Source organism: Venturia canescens, chromosome 8 (assembly GCF_019457755.1).
Source record: "Venturia canescens isolate UGA chromosome 8, ASM1945775v1, whole genome shotgun sequence".
Taxonomy (NCBI): Eukaryota; Metazoa; Arthropoda; class Insecta; order Hymenoptera; family Ichneumonidae; genus Venturia; species Venturia canescens.
Genome location: NC_057428.1, coordinates 14539075 through 14551863, shown reverse-complemented (window position 1 = coordinate 14551863; position 12789 = coordinate 14539075). Strand labels below are relative to the sequence as shown.

Below are 12789 nucleotides of genomic sequence, written 5' to 3'. Positions count from 1 at the left end.
CTGAAAAATCTCATTTTGTCGCGTCCCCCGATAGTGTTACTACAATTGATAAATTGTGTAAGGTCGAAATAAAAGAATTGCTTTGACCAACCGATGCGTCTTTTCGTGTGTACGAGATCTGCGGGAGGGGGTGAGCTTTTTTCTGTTATATTTTGTGCGTGTAGTCTGTCCCCGATCTATAAATATATCATACATTAGTTTTGCCCTGTAACGATAATGTTTTTGTCTTTGCTACTGCGCGCTCTCAATGCACCTCGCACCATTTCGGTAGTACAGTCGTCAGCTCGATTTTGAGGTTATATTTTGTCTCGTTTATTTTCTCAAGCAGTCCAATGCGCGCGCGGGGTTTTTGTTCAGTGATAAATTTATTTCCGACAGTTCACATCTCTCGTCGTGGCTCGTTGGTTTAATCTGAGAAAAAAAATCTCTGATTTTCTGATAATTTTCCTGCCATTCGTTCGCTCAATCGATCTTTTGCCAGTGCTCGTTGTTATTCTCTTCATCTCTTTTTCGTCGATCGAATGATTTACAGTAAAAATGTAATTTGTGCAAAAATCCGCTTAAATCACCCAGGAAGAACGTGAGTCACGTATGATCGCGTGGAATTGCATTAAAACTGGAAGCATACGAACATACTATGTATTGCGCGACAAATACCATTTTTCTACCGCTTTTCTTTTCACTCAAACTTCCTTTTCCTGTCCTCTTCTCCATCACTTTTTTTCTCACCGATCACCAATTTATTCAAGAGTGCTTAATATTTCCACGAGGATTCACATTTTCACACGATCTTTCATATTTTTTCTTTATTCCTACAATCTATCGATGCTTCGCTTTCGATCGATTGATGCTCTGTCAAACCTATCTCGATTGAAAACTCGCGATATTTTCGATTCTTTCACTTTAGCCATTACCTTTTTTTATTTCACGACGATGTTATTATTTAATTTGTTCGATCGCGGCGTTTAAACTGCCAAATTCGTCCAGCGAAGACCGTCAATAAAAAAATTTTCGACAAGACTAACCAATCGATCGATTCACTCATTCGATACGACTCGCTCACAGCTCCGAGGCGAACTGACGCCTGAGCGCGCATTCGCCGTCTATTCTCATTCTCGTTCTCTCCGCCATCTTTTTTTCTATTCATTTTCTTCGTCTCCGTTCTCGTCTCCTTCTTTTATATTGTTTTCTTTTTTTTTCCTCTTTAATTTCTACTTAGCGTAGTTATTACCACAGTACGGTCATTTTATTATCGTAAATACAATAATATCGTTCTTTTGTTTTTTTTTTCTCTTTTTTTTTTTACTTCTTACTTATAAACCCGTCATAAAATACATTACTTTGTAATATCCACATATGTAATATGTCTTTTTCGTCGCTGAGAGTATTTTTTTCGTTTTCTCGTATTTATTTTTCCTTTTTTTTTTTTTAATAACGTTTTTTTTCTCTTTCTTTCATTCTTGTCAGTTTTCTCCCATTAAATTTTCCTTTTTTCCCCTCAGTTTTGCCTGCGCCTTCTTCACATTTTTAATTACCCAAAAACGACGTAGCACTCGAGTTTTCACGAATGATATTGAGATCATTCGATCTTTCATTTCTTTTTTTTTCCCGTTATTCTCGCATGGAACAAAGAAGATTCGTTATTGTGACAAATTTCCGAAAAAATTCTGAAGCACGCGCTTTTTCAACGAAAGACGGTAACAAAAAAATGGGTAGCGAATGACAATAAACAGCGCGATTGTTGGTGGGAATGTTCGAACGTGAAAACACAAAGAAAGACGAAGCAGAGTGGCAAGTCTCTTTTTTTTTAAATATATGTACGAAGAAAGAGGAAAAATCGTCGCATCGCGTGTTTTTTCCTCAACGTTGCACAGCACGGGGAATGTACCATTGGAATGTCAATATACATCCACACTCGTGTTTTAAAAATTCATACGATCGAACAAACAGTGCGATTTTTATAAATTAGAATAATAATTATAACGAGACTAATATTAATGAAATAGAAAGAAGAAAGAAAAAACACATATTTCGATTAAATATACGACGAATAATATGTAATGCGCGGGGAGCAATGCTTGTCAGGTGTTACAACAAGAGTGTCACCCTCCCGAGGATCTTGAGTAAGGATCCCGGTCCCCCTCCCCTTTTCCCCCGCCACTCGTGTTCATCGACTACCGGAATACATGGTACTTAAATATGCCTTTTTTGTTTTTCTCATTACTTTGTTGTTCTTTTTGTTTTTTACACCCATTGACAGACTAGCTACCACGTTTTTTTCTTCTTTTTCGTTTAAATATATAGTTTTTCATAGATATTCAATGAATTCATTCGTTAATTAATAAATAGTTCATTACGAGTATGATAATTCATAATTATAGAATAATTAAAACATGTACAGAAGATTATAGATTATCTCTTTTTTTTCTTGTTCTCTTCCACGCTCGCTTCACCCTTCTGTTTCTTTTGCTTTCCATCATTCCCATCCTCCTGCACTCCTCCTCCACCTCTTCTCGTTCTTTTAACTTTTGGTTTCATTGATCCTCGTTTTTCCTCGTATTTCATTTCTTTCTTTATTTATTTTTTATTTTTTATTTTTTTTTTTTTTCATTAGGGAGTAGTTTTTCTTCAGTTATTATTTCTTTTTAAATACTTTTTTGTTGATCGTTGTGGCTCTCATCGGAGTAATATCTCGATTACTTTGTTTTTTTTTGGTTTTTGGTTTTTTTTTTTTTTATCATTTGAGTACATATTTTCACATCGCAAATATACGTCGTCGTAATTTGTTTTTTTTTTGTTTTTTTACGGTCATTCGCACAATTCTCTCACTCTCTCTCTCTCTCTCTCTCTCCCTCTCTCTCTTTCGCTCGCTCACGTTCATTCGCTGCATCGACACATTCGCGCCTTTCGCACAAGTCAATCGTGTAAGTTTTACATAATACATATGTATAGTGTTTTCTTTCTTTCTCATTTGTTCATATTCCCCATTCTCTTTAGTTCTTCATTTTCTTACTCTCCATTTGTTTGTTTGTTTGTTTGTTTGTTTGTTTTTTCATTAATTAGGCCTACAGTGAGCTAGAGCATGCCGTTGTCCCCGTATATTTGGTTTTTTTTTCACATTTTTTTCTTTCAACCGGAAGTTTCGCTCTCAAATCAGATTCGTTTCTCCTCCCCATATACAAGCCAAAAATGACTTGAATATATGTACAGCAATCCCCGTCAATCCCCCTCGTTTTCCGATCCGGCAAAGATACGTTTCTTTTTTTTTCTGTTTTTTTCCTTTTTTATTTTACTTTTTAATGCAACTTTTTCGCCTATCTCGTGTAGAAAATTTGAACCGCCCTCTATAAACGACGGCTCCGATCGAATCTTCGTTTTGTTCGTCTTTTCGTCGTCGTCATAATTTTTTTTGTTTTTTTTTCTGCGTTTTCTTTTTATTATTATTATTATTATTTTTTTTAATTTTGTTCAAGCTCGAACGCACGTTATTCTCCCTGTATTTCTTAATCTCGACTATTTACGTGTGTTTGTGTGTGTTTTTGAAACCCCTACGCCAAACAACCAGCAAAAACGCGTGTCCCGCTATTTATTTTTAAGGTTACGGACGGTTTCCGCGGCGTTTCACCATTTTTTCATACATACGCAAGTAATAAGCGAAAACTACGGATTCGACAAGTCCCCCGTGCGTGTTGAAAGGAAAAAAAGGAAAAAATGGACCAACCTCATCGATGAATGTTGGTGGGAAAAACGTGACGAGAATACATCGAATGGAATTCTTGTCGAGATTCTCATACATTTTTCCGCACAAGCAACGTATCACGCGTCTGAAAGATTCGATCGAGTCCTTAAAATGTTTCTTTTTTTCACTTTTTATTCCCCTCCCCTCCCCTCCCCCGAAGCTATTATCGAACAAGATTTCGTATTTTACTTGCCTAAGAGTCGAGAAGGAAACGAAAGAAAACAACGAGATTCACGACTCTCTACGACGATACGAGGGACAAAATTCTCCGAACTCTCTTTCTCTCTTTCTCTCTCTCTCGCTCGCTCTCCGACAATTCATTCAATTTTCACATGTTCACTTCTCGTTTATTTTATTTAATTCATTTTCTTCGTCATCAATTCATTCATCTGTCTACAGCACCGCTTGAATTCCCTCGTAAAATTCTACAATTTGATCCGAAGAGTGGATCGAGTTTGTTCGTTTATTTGCATATTATCTTAATTTTTTAATTTAAAAAAATTTTTTTTTCCGTTCCCTGCGCCTCGCTCACCCTCCCCGGGGGATGTACGATCTACGGTAACGGAACCCCGTCCGCGGGTGCCTTTTAATTATTTAAATTTTTTATTCACTTTCACCCTCACCTATATCTCAGTATCAGTAAATAATTATATTATTATTTTCACTTTTTGTTTTCCCTTTTTATTCAGTTTTCAACATTCTCGAGACTGATTACCGCAATTATTACTTTTGTTTTTTTTTTTCATCGTCTTCTCCGCTTTTAAAACTCGATCTACCGTACCTCTATTTTCGATTGTTTCCCTTTGTTTTTTTTTCTCCCCCTCCCCTACTTATTTTGTTCCATCTGTGACATTGGCAAACCGCGCGTCATTTTCTCCTCTCCCCCATTCGTTATTCGTTCGCCTTCCCTCCTTATTCTCCTCACTTTATTTCTCTATTCTTCCTCGAATTATTCAGACCGTTTTGTTTTGTTTTGGTTTTTTTCTTCTTCTCATAATCCTCCTCAATCAGTAAGTAGCACGAGTACTAATAATTATCAGTACAATAATACAATGAGTCTAATGGTTAATATAATAATTCAATAAATGGTAATATCATATTCCTTACACAAATAAGCTAAAACTCGTGTGTGTGTGTGTGTGTGTGTTTTTTCCAATGTTTTCTTGACTCTTGTCGTCTCTGTGTCGTTTTCGGATGTATAGATGGCGCGTGTTCGTACGCATTCGTCGTCGTTCGTGTGTGCATGAGCGTGTCGCGTGTCCCATTAAATTTGTGTGTGTCGGGTGATTTGTTGTTCGGGGTCTTTCTACCTACATAGATTTCTTTTGTTTTGCTTTCGTTCTTTTCATTATTTTTCTTTTTATTAAGAAAAAAGAAACAAACGATATTTGTTATTTTTGCACAAGTGCCTCCGGCTAATATTCGCCTCGAACAGTGTATTCCCGTGTCTCCATTCTCCTTCTTAACCTCACCTTCGTGTGTATAATCGATGATAATCGATATTCAGATGAAATAAATGATAACTCCTTATCGAAAGTTCAAAAACGCTTTTCATCACTTTTTCCCATTAAAATCCACATTTTCTCTCTTCAAACTCTCGCCATTCCTCGTAGCGATATAACTAACAACGATTATTGAGACATAAATACAATACACATAATGTATATCTAACGTAATAATCGGATTGGTAATATTATAGTTAATTAAGTAGATTAGCGTGGCTTTTTCCTCTTTTTTTCATTCCTCGTGCCTTTTATTTTTTGAATTTTTTCTTATTTCTTTTTTTTTTTCATCTGTCTGTTTATTCGCGATTCTCGTAATATGCAAAAACTTCACCGGTCAACGTCTCATTTCCCCATTTATTCGATTTTCTCATATTTTTACCGTTATGATTATTTCGTTTTTAGGTTTTTTTTCCGTTTTCATTTAGTTTTTTTTTTTTTTTTTATGTATACGCGTGTGTGAGATCATTGTAGCTGCGAGCGCGGTGCGTGCTTTGTGCGTAGGTCCGCCAGCAATTTTCATCCTCCCTCCCCCCTCTCCCACTCATTATCTCTCTTTCTCTTCCTTCGGGGATCCGGACTCGCGCGAAAATGGATAAATCAAGAGTTCAAATGTATGATATTACCTAATAAAGAATAAAGAAATTTTACACCGTATTTTCATCAGTCGAACCCCCTCCACCGTCATTTTTTTCCCAAGTACATGACTACAATAATTTTTGCGTTCCTCCTCAAAAGTTCCACGATCTTTTTCGTATTCCACTTGCTTTCATAATTCCCTTACTCCACCTCTACCATGATAAATAAAACCGACAAGGATACGAAAAACATCGTGATTCGTAAAGGCGCGAACGACAGTTGCACCACCGAGAGACTTTCGAGAACGAGAACGGCATATTATTCATGCTTCACTTTTATTGTTATTTTTACAACGAAAACAACACTCGAAAGGAATAATCCATTGCGTTTGCAGCGATATATTTATTTGTGCGTGATATAGCGCCCCACGACGATTTTTCTTCGTTCTCAGGAAATGTGCCACGATCGTCTGTCGTTCGATCACTCTTCCATTTTTTCGTCTACATAACCCCGTGTTCACTTATAGGTTAAACAATCTTTTATCACAATAACACGCTTTCTTCCTCCCACTCTCACTTTTCCCACTATCATAATTTCGTGTAGTAAATTGTGCGTTTTTCCTCAGCGTTCCTACCCCGATTCCCTTTCTTTCACAGGCGTTTTTTAAAAACACGCTGCGTTCATCGTCGCGTATAGAAAGGCAATTGACACTTCGTCCCGACACCAACCGCGAAAGCATCGTAATATCCTCCCTTTTTATCATTCACTCACGATTTCGAATAATGGTAAAGAAAAAAAAAATCAATTGTCTCTAAACTAGTAAAACTGAAAAAAATACACACAAACAAATGCTCAAGGATCAAGGGTAATACGAACTGAACATGTAAATAAAAAAATAATAACAAACGACCATCTTTGAACCAAACACAAATCAGTTTAATTCTCAAATAAAACATAATTTTGTCTTCCGTTATGGTTAATTATATAATAATTATTATTAAATAAATAAATAAATAATCGATGATGATGGGGGTAGTAATAGCGTGTAGTAAAGTTGGTTGGTTGGTTGCGGAGAAATGGCGGCGGCGGGGGGGAGGGGGACGAAGGTTCAGTAATTCAGTGATGGTAGAAACCGTAGCAGTAGCGTTTAGTGTAGTTATCGAGTGAAATGATTACTTTTTGTTTTTTTTTGTTCTTTATCTCGTTCCCTAGTGAATTAATGATTAACTAAGCCAGTGAATAAAGTTTGTTCTTTTTCCTCATTTTTCCAAGTGTTACGAACTAAATTACGACGAAAGACACAAAAAATATATAATGATTGCGACAATAATAATAATAATAATAATCATAGTAATAATGATAATAATAAAGATAATAAGAATAATAATGGTAGTAATAATACGAGAAGATGACGCTAATAATGGCAATAATAATAATAATAATAATAATAATAATAATAAACAGCGTAATAGGAGTACAATAATAAGTAAATAATGTGAAGTAAATTGATTCCTTTTGTCGTTGATCGTTTCTTCAAGATTTGATCGAAAAACCACGATAACGAATCGAGGCGATGGCACGTTGACTGGCTAGTGTTTGAGAGAACAAACTTACGATCGATTTTGACACATTGTAAAAACGATCTTCGTCCACCTCGCCATTTTTTATGCTCGCATTATAAACGTACGACTCGAATGAGAAGTTTACGAAAATGTCATCACCTCGATTCATCCAACGAGAGCTGTTCGAATATATAAAATCTTGCAAGAGAAAGAAGAAAAAAAAAGAAATTGGGTTAAATGACGTTTGAATTGCTACGCAGTCTTCTTTTGTTTTTCTTTTCCGTTTATGCGGGCGCGCGTGTGTGTCTGTGTGTGTGTGACGTTTTTTTTTTCAGAAATAACGCGAGCAACGCAAACTCGTCATTTTCCCGGACTAGACACATGAATAAGGTACACATAAATAGGACACGATACACTATCTCACGTTTTTCTTTAAGCATGTGCACATACATACATATATAAATATATATTAAGACGTATGTACGTATATATATGTATATATATATTTATACAGACACCTTCCGGTCCAGGACTTCGAATCGATGTTGTCATATGGCAATTTGGTGGAGTTTTAATGAACCGATGAATTATGTGCAGCATTTAGCATGGTTTTCTACTTCGAACATACATTCACACACGTGTCAGACGAACTTTCGCGAATTTTTTTCCTCCCTCTTCTCATCCTATTACGCTCCCGATCGCGGAGGACGAAAAAACGGTTACCGCGTGCTCGAAGTATGCTAAATTTTCAAATTCGTTCCTGAATACGATTGATATTACGTTCAGACTGCAAATACCCGTTCGTTGCGTTTCAACATACACCATTTGTACGCACTAGTCTACACATCAACTACACTTTAGTTTGTTTAAACCTTTTTTTTACGATCGACGATTCTTTCCCTTCGAAACTAAAGCTAGAGCCTCGCAATATTGGGTGCAACGGGGGTCGCACGTCGACTAGACGCACTTTCCCCACCCTCTCTCCGTCCTCTTCTTTCGTCTCACTATACACGGATGGTTAATCGTACGAAATAAGAGGAGAAGAGACTTCAATGACGACCGAAGGTGGTTCGCACCGCTTTGGAAAGCCCGATCGAGTCATCTCAGCGTTTTCGATTCTTTTTTTTTCAATCCATAAACCCTCCTCCCCCGCTCTCATTTTTGTTCGCTTCATTTTCCACAAGTTTCTTGCACTTTTCGTTGCGAAACTACGCTCGTTCGCGCAACTACTACTAACACCACTACGACCACCATTACTTTTCGATCGCGGTATCATCAACATCGTAATGTTTTTTTCATCATTTTCGTATGAAATTCGTTTAGACGACGGAGTATTTGAAAATTGAAAAAATTTTTTTTTTAAAAAAAAAAAAAGGAAAAAAAGTACCGGTCGAACTACGGCTCAAATTATGAATTCTGGTTCTCGATATTCGCGAGAGCTCGTCGTAGATGTAAATTCATTGGGGGGATTCATCTGCGAGAGAATTTTTAGAGAAAAAAATTATATTAAAGACAATTTAATAATAAGATTATGTCGATAAATACTGCGTTCAACATTTTTTTTCGTAATCCTCGTCAAAACGGTGCATCGTATTTATCATCTTTCAACGTGTCTGTACTCGTGTATATATGCGCGTGTAAATAGCGATTTATATATGTATCCAATATATATATATACATATTTCATGAAAAGTTAGTATTACTTCACCGTTGAAAACGTGTACTTCCAACATGAATCATTGTATAAAAGAAAAATCATTTTTTTTCATTGCCACACCGACTTCATCGCACCGGTTATTTATTTAATCGCTTCATTATGTTTTTTTTTTTCGTTTTTTTTTCTCTTTAATTTAAATATATGTTCAAAGTAGAACGCGGGCTGACTCGATCGAAGCCTCTCTATCTCTCTCCTCTTTATATTAACGAGAATATGTACCAGCGTCGGCTGCCGCTCGCGATCCCTTCGTGTCGCTTGATTTTTCTCACTTTTCGTGTATATTACTTTTGATGATCGCAGTACTCGAAGAATTTGGCAATTCGACAAATGTGTTTGTGTACATAATTGAATGATGTACGAGTCAAGTGTCGTGGCGAATATTTGGAATACGATGCGAGAAAAAGTATAGAAAATGTGTTTGATTTTGTTTAGTTTTTTTTCTCGTCCTTAGAAGTATTGCGTCTCTGGTAAAAATTTCGTGATCGGAGTGGCAGCCTCGGTGGGATGAGCGATAGATTTACACGAAATAAATAATACATTAGACAAAACTCGCGCCCTGGGTGCGATCGGTGCCCTTATCTTTTTCTCACTTTTCTATACGCGACGTTGAGGAAAACGCGTGTTTTTTGTTTGTCTTTCTTTAACAGTACATTGACTAGCACGAGACAACGTTTTGTATGTTTGTTTGTTTTCTCTTTTTTACCTAGCTTATCATTAACATAGCGCGTGTGTCGTTCCCTCGGAGGGTTTTATCTCATTCGACTACATTTTTCCAATTTACTTTTCGTCGTAAGCACAATTTTCATTATTTTGAATGAAAGATTGAGAGACAGGTTGACGTGACCACGCGGGAGGCTCTCGTACGCAATCACTAATACACAGAATTTCATGTCGTCGGACCGGAAGCTATGAGGAATATAAAACATTCGTCATGCTTGATCGAGTCGACGTAATATCAACTACGCAATTAAGTACGCGTCTCAGCCGCGAGGCCTGATCAATTCTCTTTCCAACCTTTCAATCACCCTTCCCTCTGACCTGTTTCGCGATCATTTAATTTTTCTTTATCTTATCGAATTAAAGAGATCAATGAGCCCCGAGGCCATAATTTTCCTTCGTTTCTCTTGATTTTGTTCCTCCGCTTGATCCTCGCCTTGGTACCTAATATTCTTATTTAAAGACTCCATTCTTTCATCTCGCCTTGCTCTTTCATTTAATCGCCTATTTTCATCGGGCTCCTCGTGAAAATTCATCGGGGTTCGCTTAATTAATAATACCTGGGGAGCTCGTAATCGCGCCAGCATTCCGTTACAAGCGTTCTCGTTCACGGATCTCTTCGGTTGCCTATTTCATCGTTCCGAACACCACCTTTTCCACATTAACTTCTTCCTCATTTCTCTTATCCTTTATATAAATGATAATATTCTAAAACTTACACATAAACGAGTATGCATAACTTTCTATTACGTTTTCCATTTCTGTACTTCTCATACTCATTATTTCTTTTATTATTTATTTTCGCAGTCAAACGCGACGTTTACCGAGCCACGAGATTGACCCTAGTCAGAAAAATTGTCCTTCTTTTTTTCCAGAGATGAAAAAGAGAAAAAGAGAGAGAGAGAGAGAGAAAGCAAGAAGAAAAAACACTCAGAGGGAGAGAGAGAGAGAGAGAGAGAAAGAGAGAGTGAGCAAGATTGCAAGAAAGAGAACAGGGCGAACGTTGTTTCTCGTACGGGTGAAAAAAATTCACTTTAAAAATGTTTTCTGCATGAAAATTGTCATTTTTTTCGTGTCAGAGTGGGGTCGACGTCGCCTCAAATTGACGATATAACTATAGTATGTTACAGCAGAGCGAGTTTCACATTTTTTTCATATCGTTTCATTTCGAACGTAACATTTTTCATCTATTTTTTTTCTCTTTCCTTCTCTCTCCCTTTCCTCTTTCATACTCACACACACACACACATACACGCACGCACACACTTTCACGAAGCCCATTTTTCCTTCAGCTTTTTCAACTTTGCCGGCACCCCACGGTAAGGTACACATACATAAATCATAATATGTTTGTACAGAATACGCAGGGGGCAATTTAACCACAGGATTTAGTAGTCTCTCTATCTACTTATCTCTCCTTTAATTATTTCGAAAATTTGCTTCCCTCTCACTGTTATCCCATTCCAGGGCTCTTTTCGCTCACACTTACTCTCCATAAAAGACGAAAATTATTAGGTACTCGAAGCTATGGAACGAGGTATTCGTGAGACAACAATCGAGTAAGTTTCCTCAAATAATAAAAGAGGAGAATCATCAACACTTTTCGTGTTCCATTTTCGTTATTATTGTGTTCGTCAGCTTGTTCAAACGAATACGAGCACGCCATGAAGGCAGTTCTTATTCTCGGCTGGGTTTTTTTCTTTTTCCTTCTGTTCAAACGTATACAGGGCTCACAGTCACAGTCTCAGCACGCGTTCCTGGCGGCTCGAGTTTTCTCCATCTAATTCCTTCCCCCTGCCCCCTCCCCCTCCCTTACTCTTTCTCTCTCGATCTCTCGTTTTTCTCTCCCTCACATTCTTTTGACCCTCATTAATTGTTTGTAACTATATTAATTTGGTTATAGCCCTGGTAAAAATGCGCTGGTTTTTCTCGTCGTCCTTACGTGTGTGTTGTTCTCATAGTGTGTGTTTGTGTTATTTCGGTTAAACTGAAACTCCCGGAGCTTCAGAGAGGAAACGAGACCGCGAACGTCCTATCGCCGTATAAATTTTTGTTCCTTTCTATCAGTTTTGTTCCTGCTCTCCCTCGTTACTTTTGTTTGTTTGTTTTTCTCTTATTTCCCCGCCATTTCGTTAACATTTGCCTATTCAAGAAATCGCCGTTCGTTCAAAAACTGTGCTCTCGTTACTGTTCTCAAAAAGAAACAAAAAAATCTTTAGACTCGTCTCGAAGTTCTGCATATCTTCTCTTCATGACGCACAACTCCTGCTTGAGTATGTCCAACGACGCTCTCAATACAACCGTAGGATCCTCGTTCTACGCGGCTTTGCTCTTGTTCGTCTTGAAGCTAACTTGAAGTACCCTATTGCCGAGTGTATAACCGTTTAGGCTCTGTATCGCGACAACCGCCTCCTCGTAATTCGTCATTGTTACGAAACCGAAGCCCTTGCACTTGTTGGTCTGGAGATCCCTTATCACCTTGACCGATTGCACAGCACCAAACGGACCGAAAAGCTGCCAAAGCACGTTCTCCTCGGTCTCCGGTGCGAGATTGTACACGAAGATGCACCAACCCGAGCCGTTCATCGCGTTACCAGGTAGCATCGAGTTGGCAAGTAAATCACCAGCGAGAGGACTGTACCTGAAACATTTGCCAAATTCATTCGTCAATATCCTTCTTTTTTCTTTCGACCTTTCATTCCATTTTTTTTTTTACTATTCGTTTTATCGCTTTCAATTTTTTTCACAATTTTCGCTCATCTTTTCTCACGCCTCGAATGAAATTATTTGTGAGCCGTAAATTTCTTTCTATTTTCTAAATACTTTCTACTTTTCGAATTGCTGTTGTTGCTTTTTCATATAATTTCTACAAAAAGAGCACGAAAGTGGTGAGCGACAATTTTCTTCGTTTATCACTCTCAATGAAAAAGCCTCGTGTCGCACAAATCGAGGAAAAGCCAAATATCCAAGCAC

The 12789-nt window shown here is 37.5% G+C and overlaps 1 protein-coding gene across 12 annotated transcripts in view; it reads right to left on the bottom strand.

Annotated features, from left to right (window-relative positions):
• Positions 1-2700: 2700 nt before the first annotated feature.
• The window catches only part of fne (found in neurons), a 42950-nt gene continuing 32861 nt past the window's right edge, over positions 2701-12789 (bottom strand). For all 12 annotated transcript variants that reach the window (XM_043425472.1, XM_043425473.1, XM_043425470.1 and 9 more), the window contains one exon: positions 2701-12457. In XM_043425472.1, the coding sequence (XP_043281407.1) occupies positions 12133-12457 (325 nt within the window). In that variant the 3' untranslated portion in view covers positions 2701-12132. The remainder of the gene's footprint in view (positions 12458-12789) is intronic.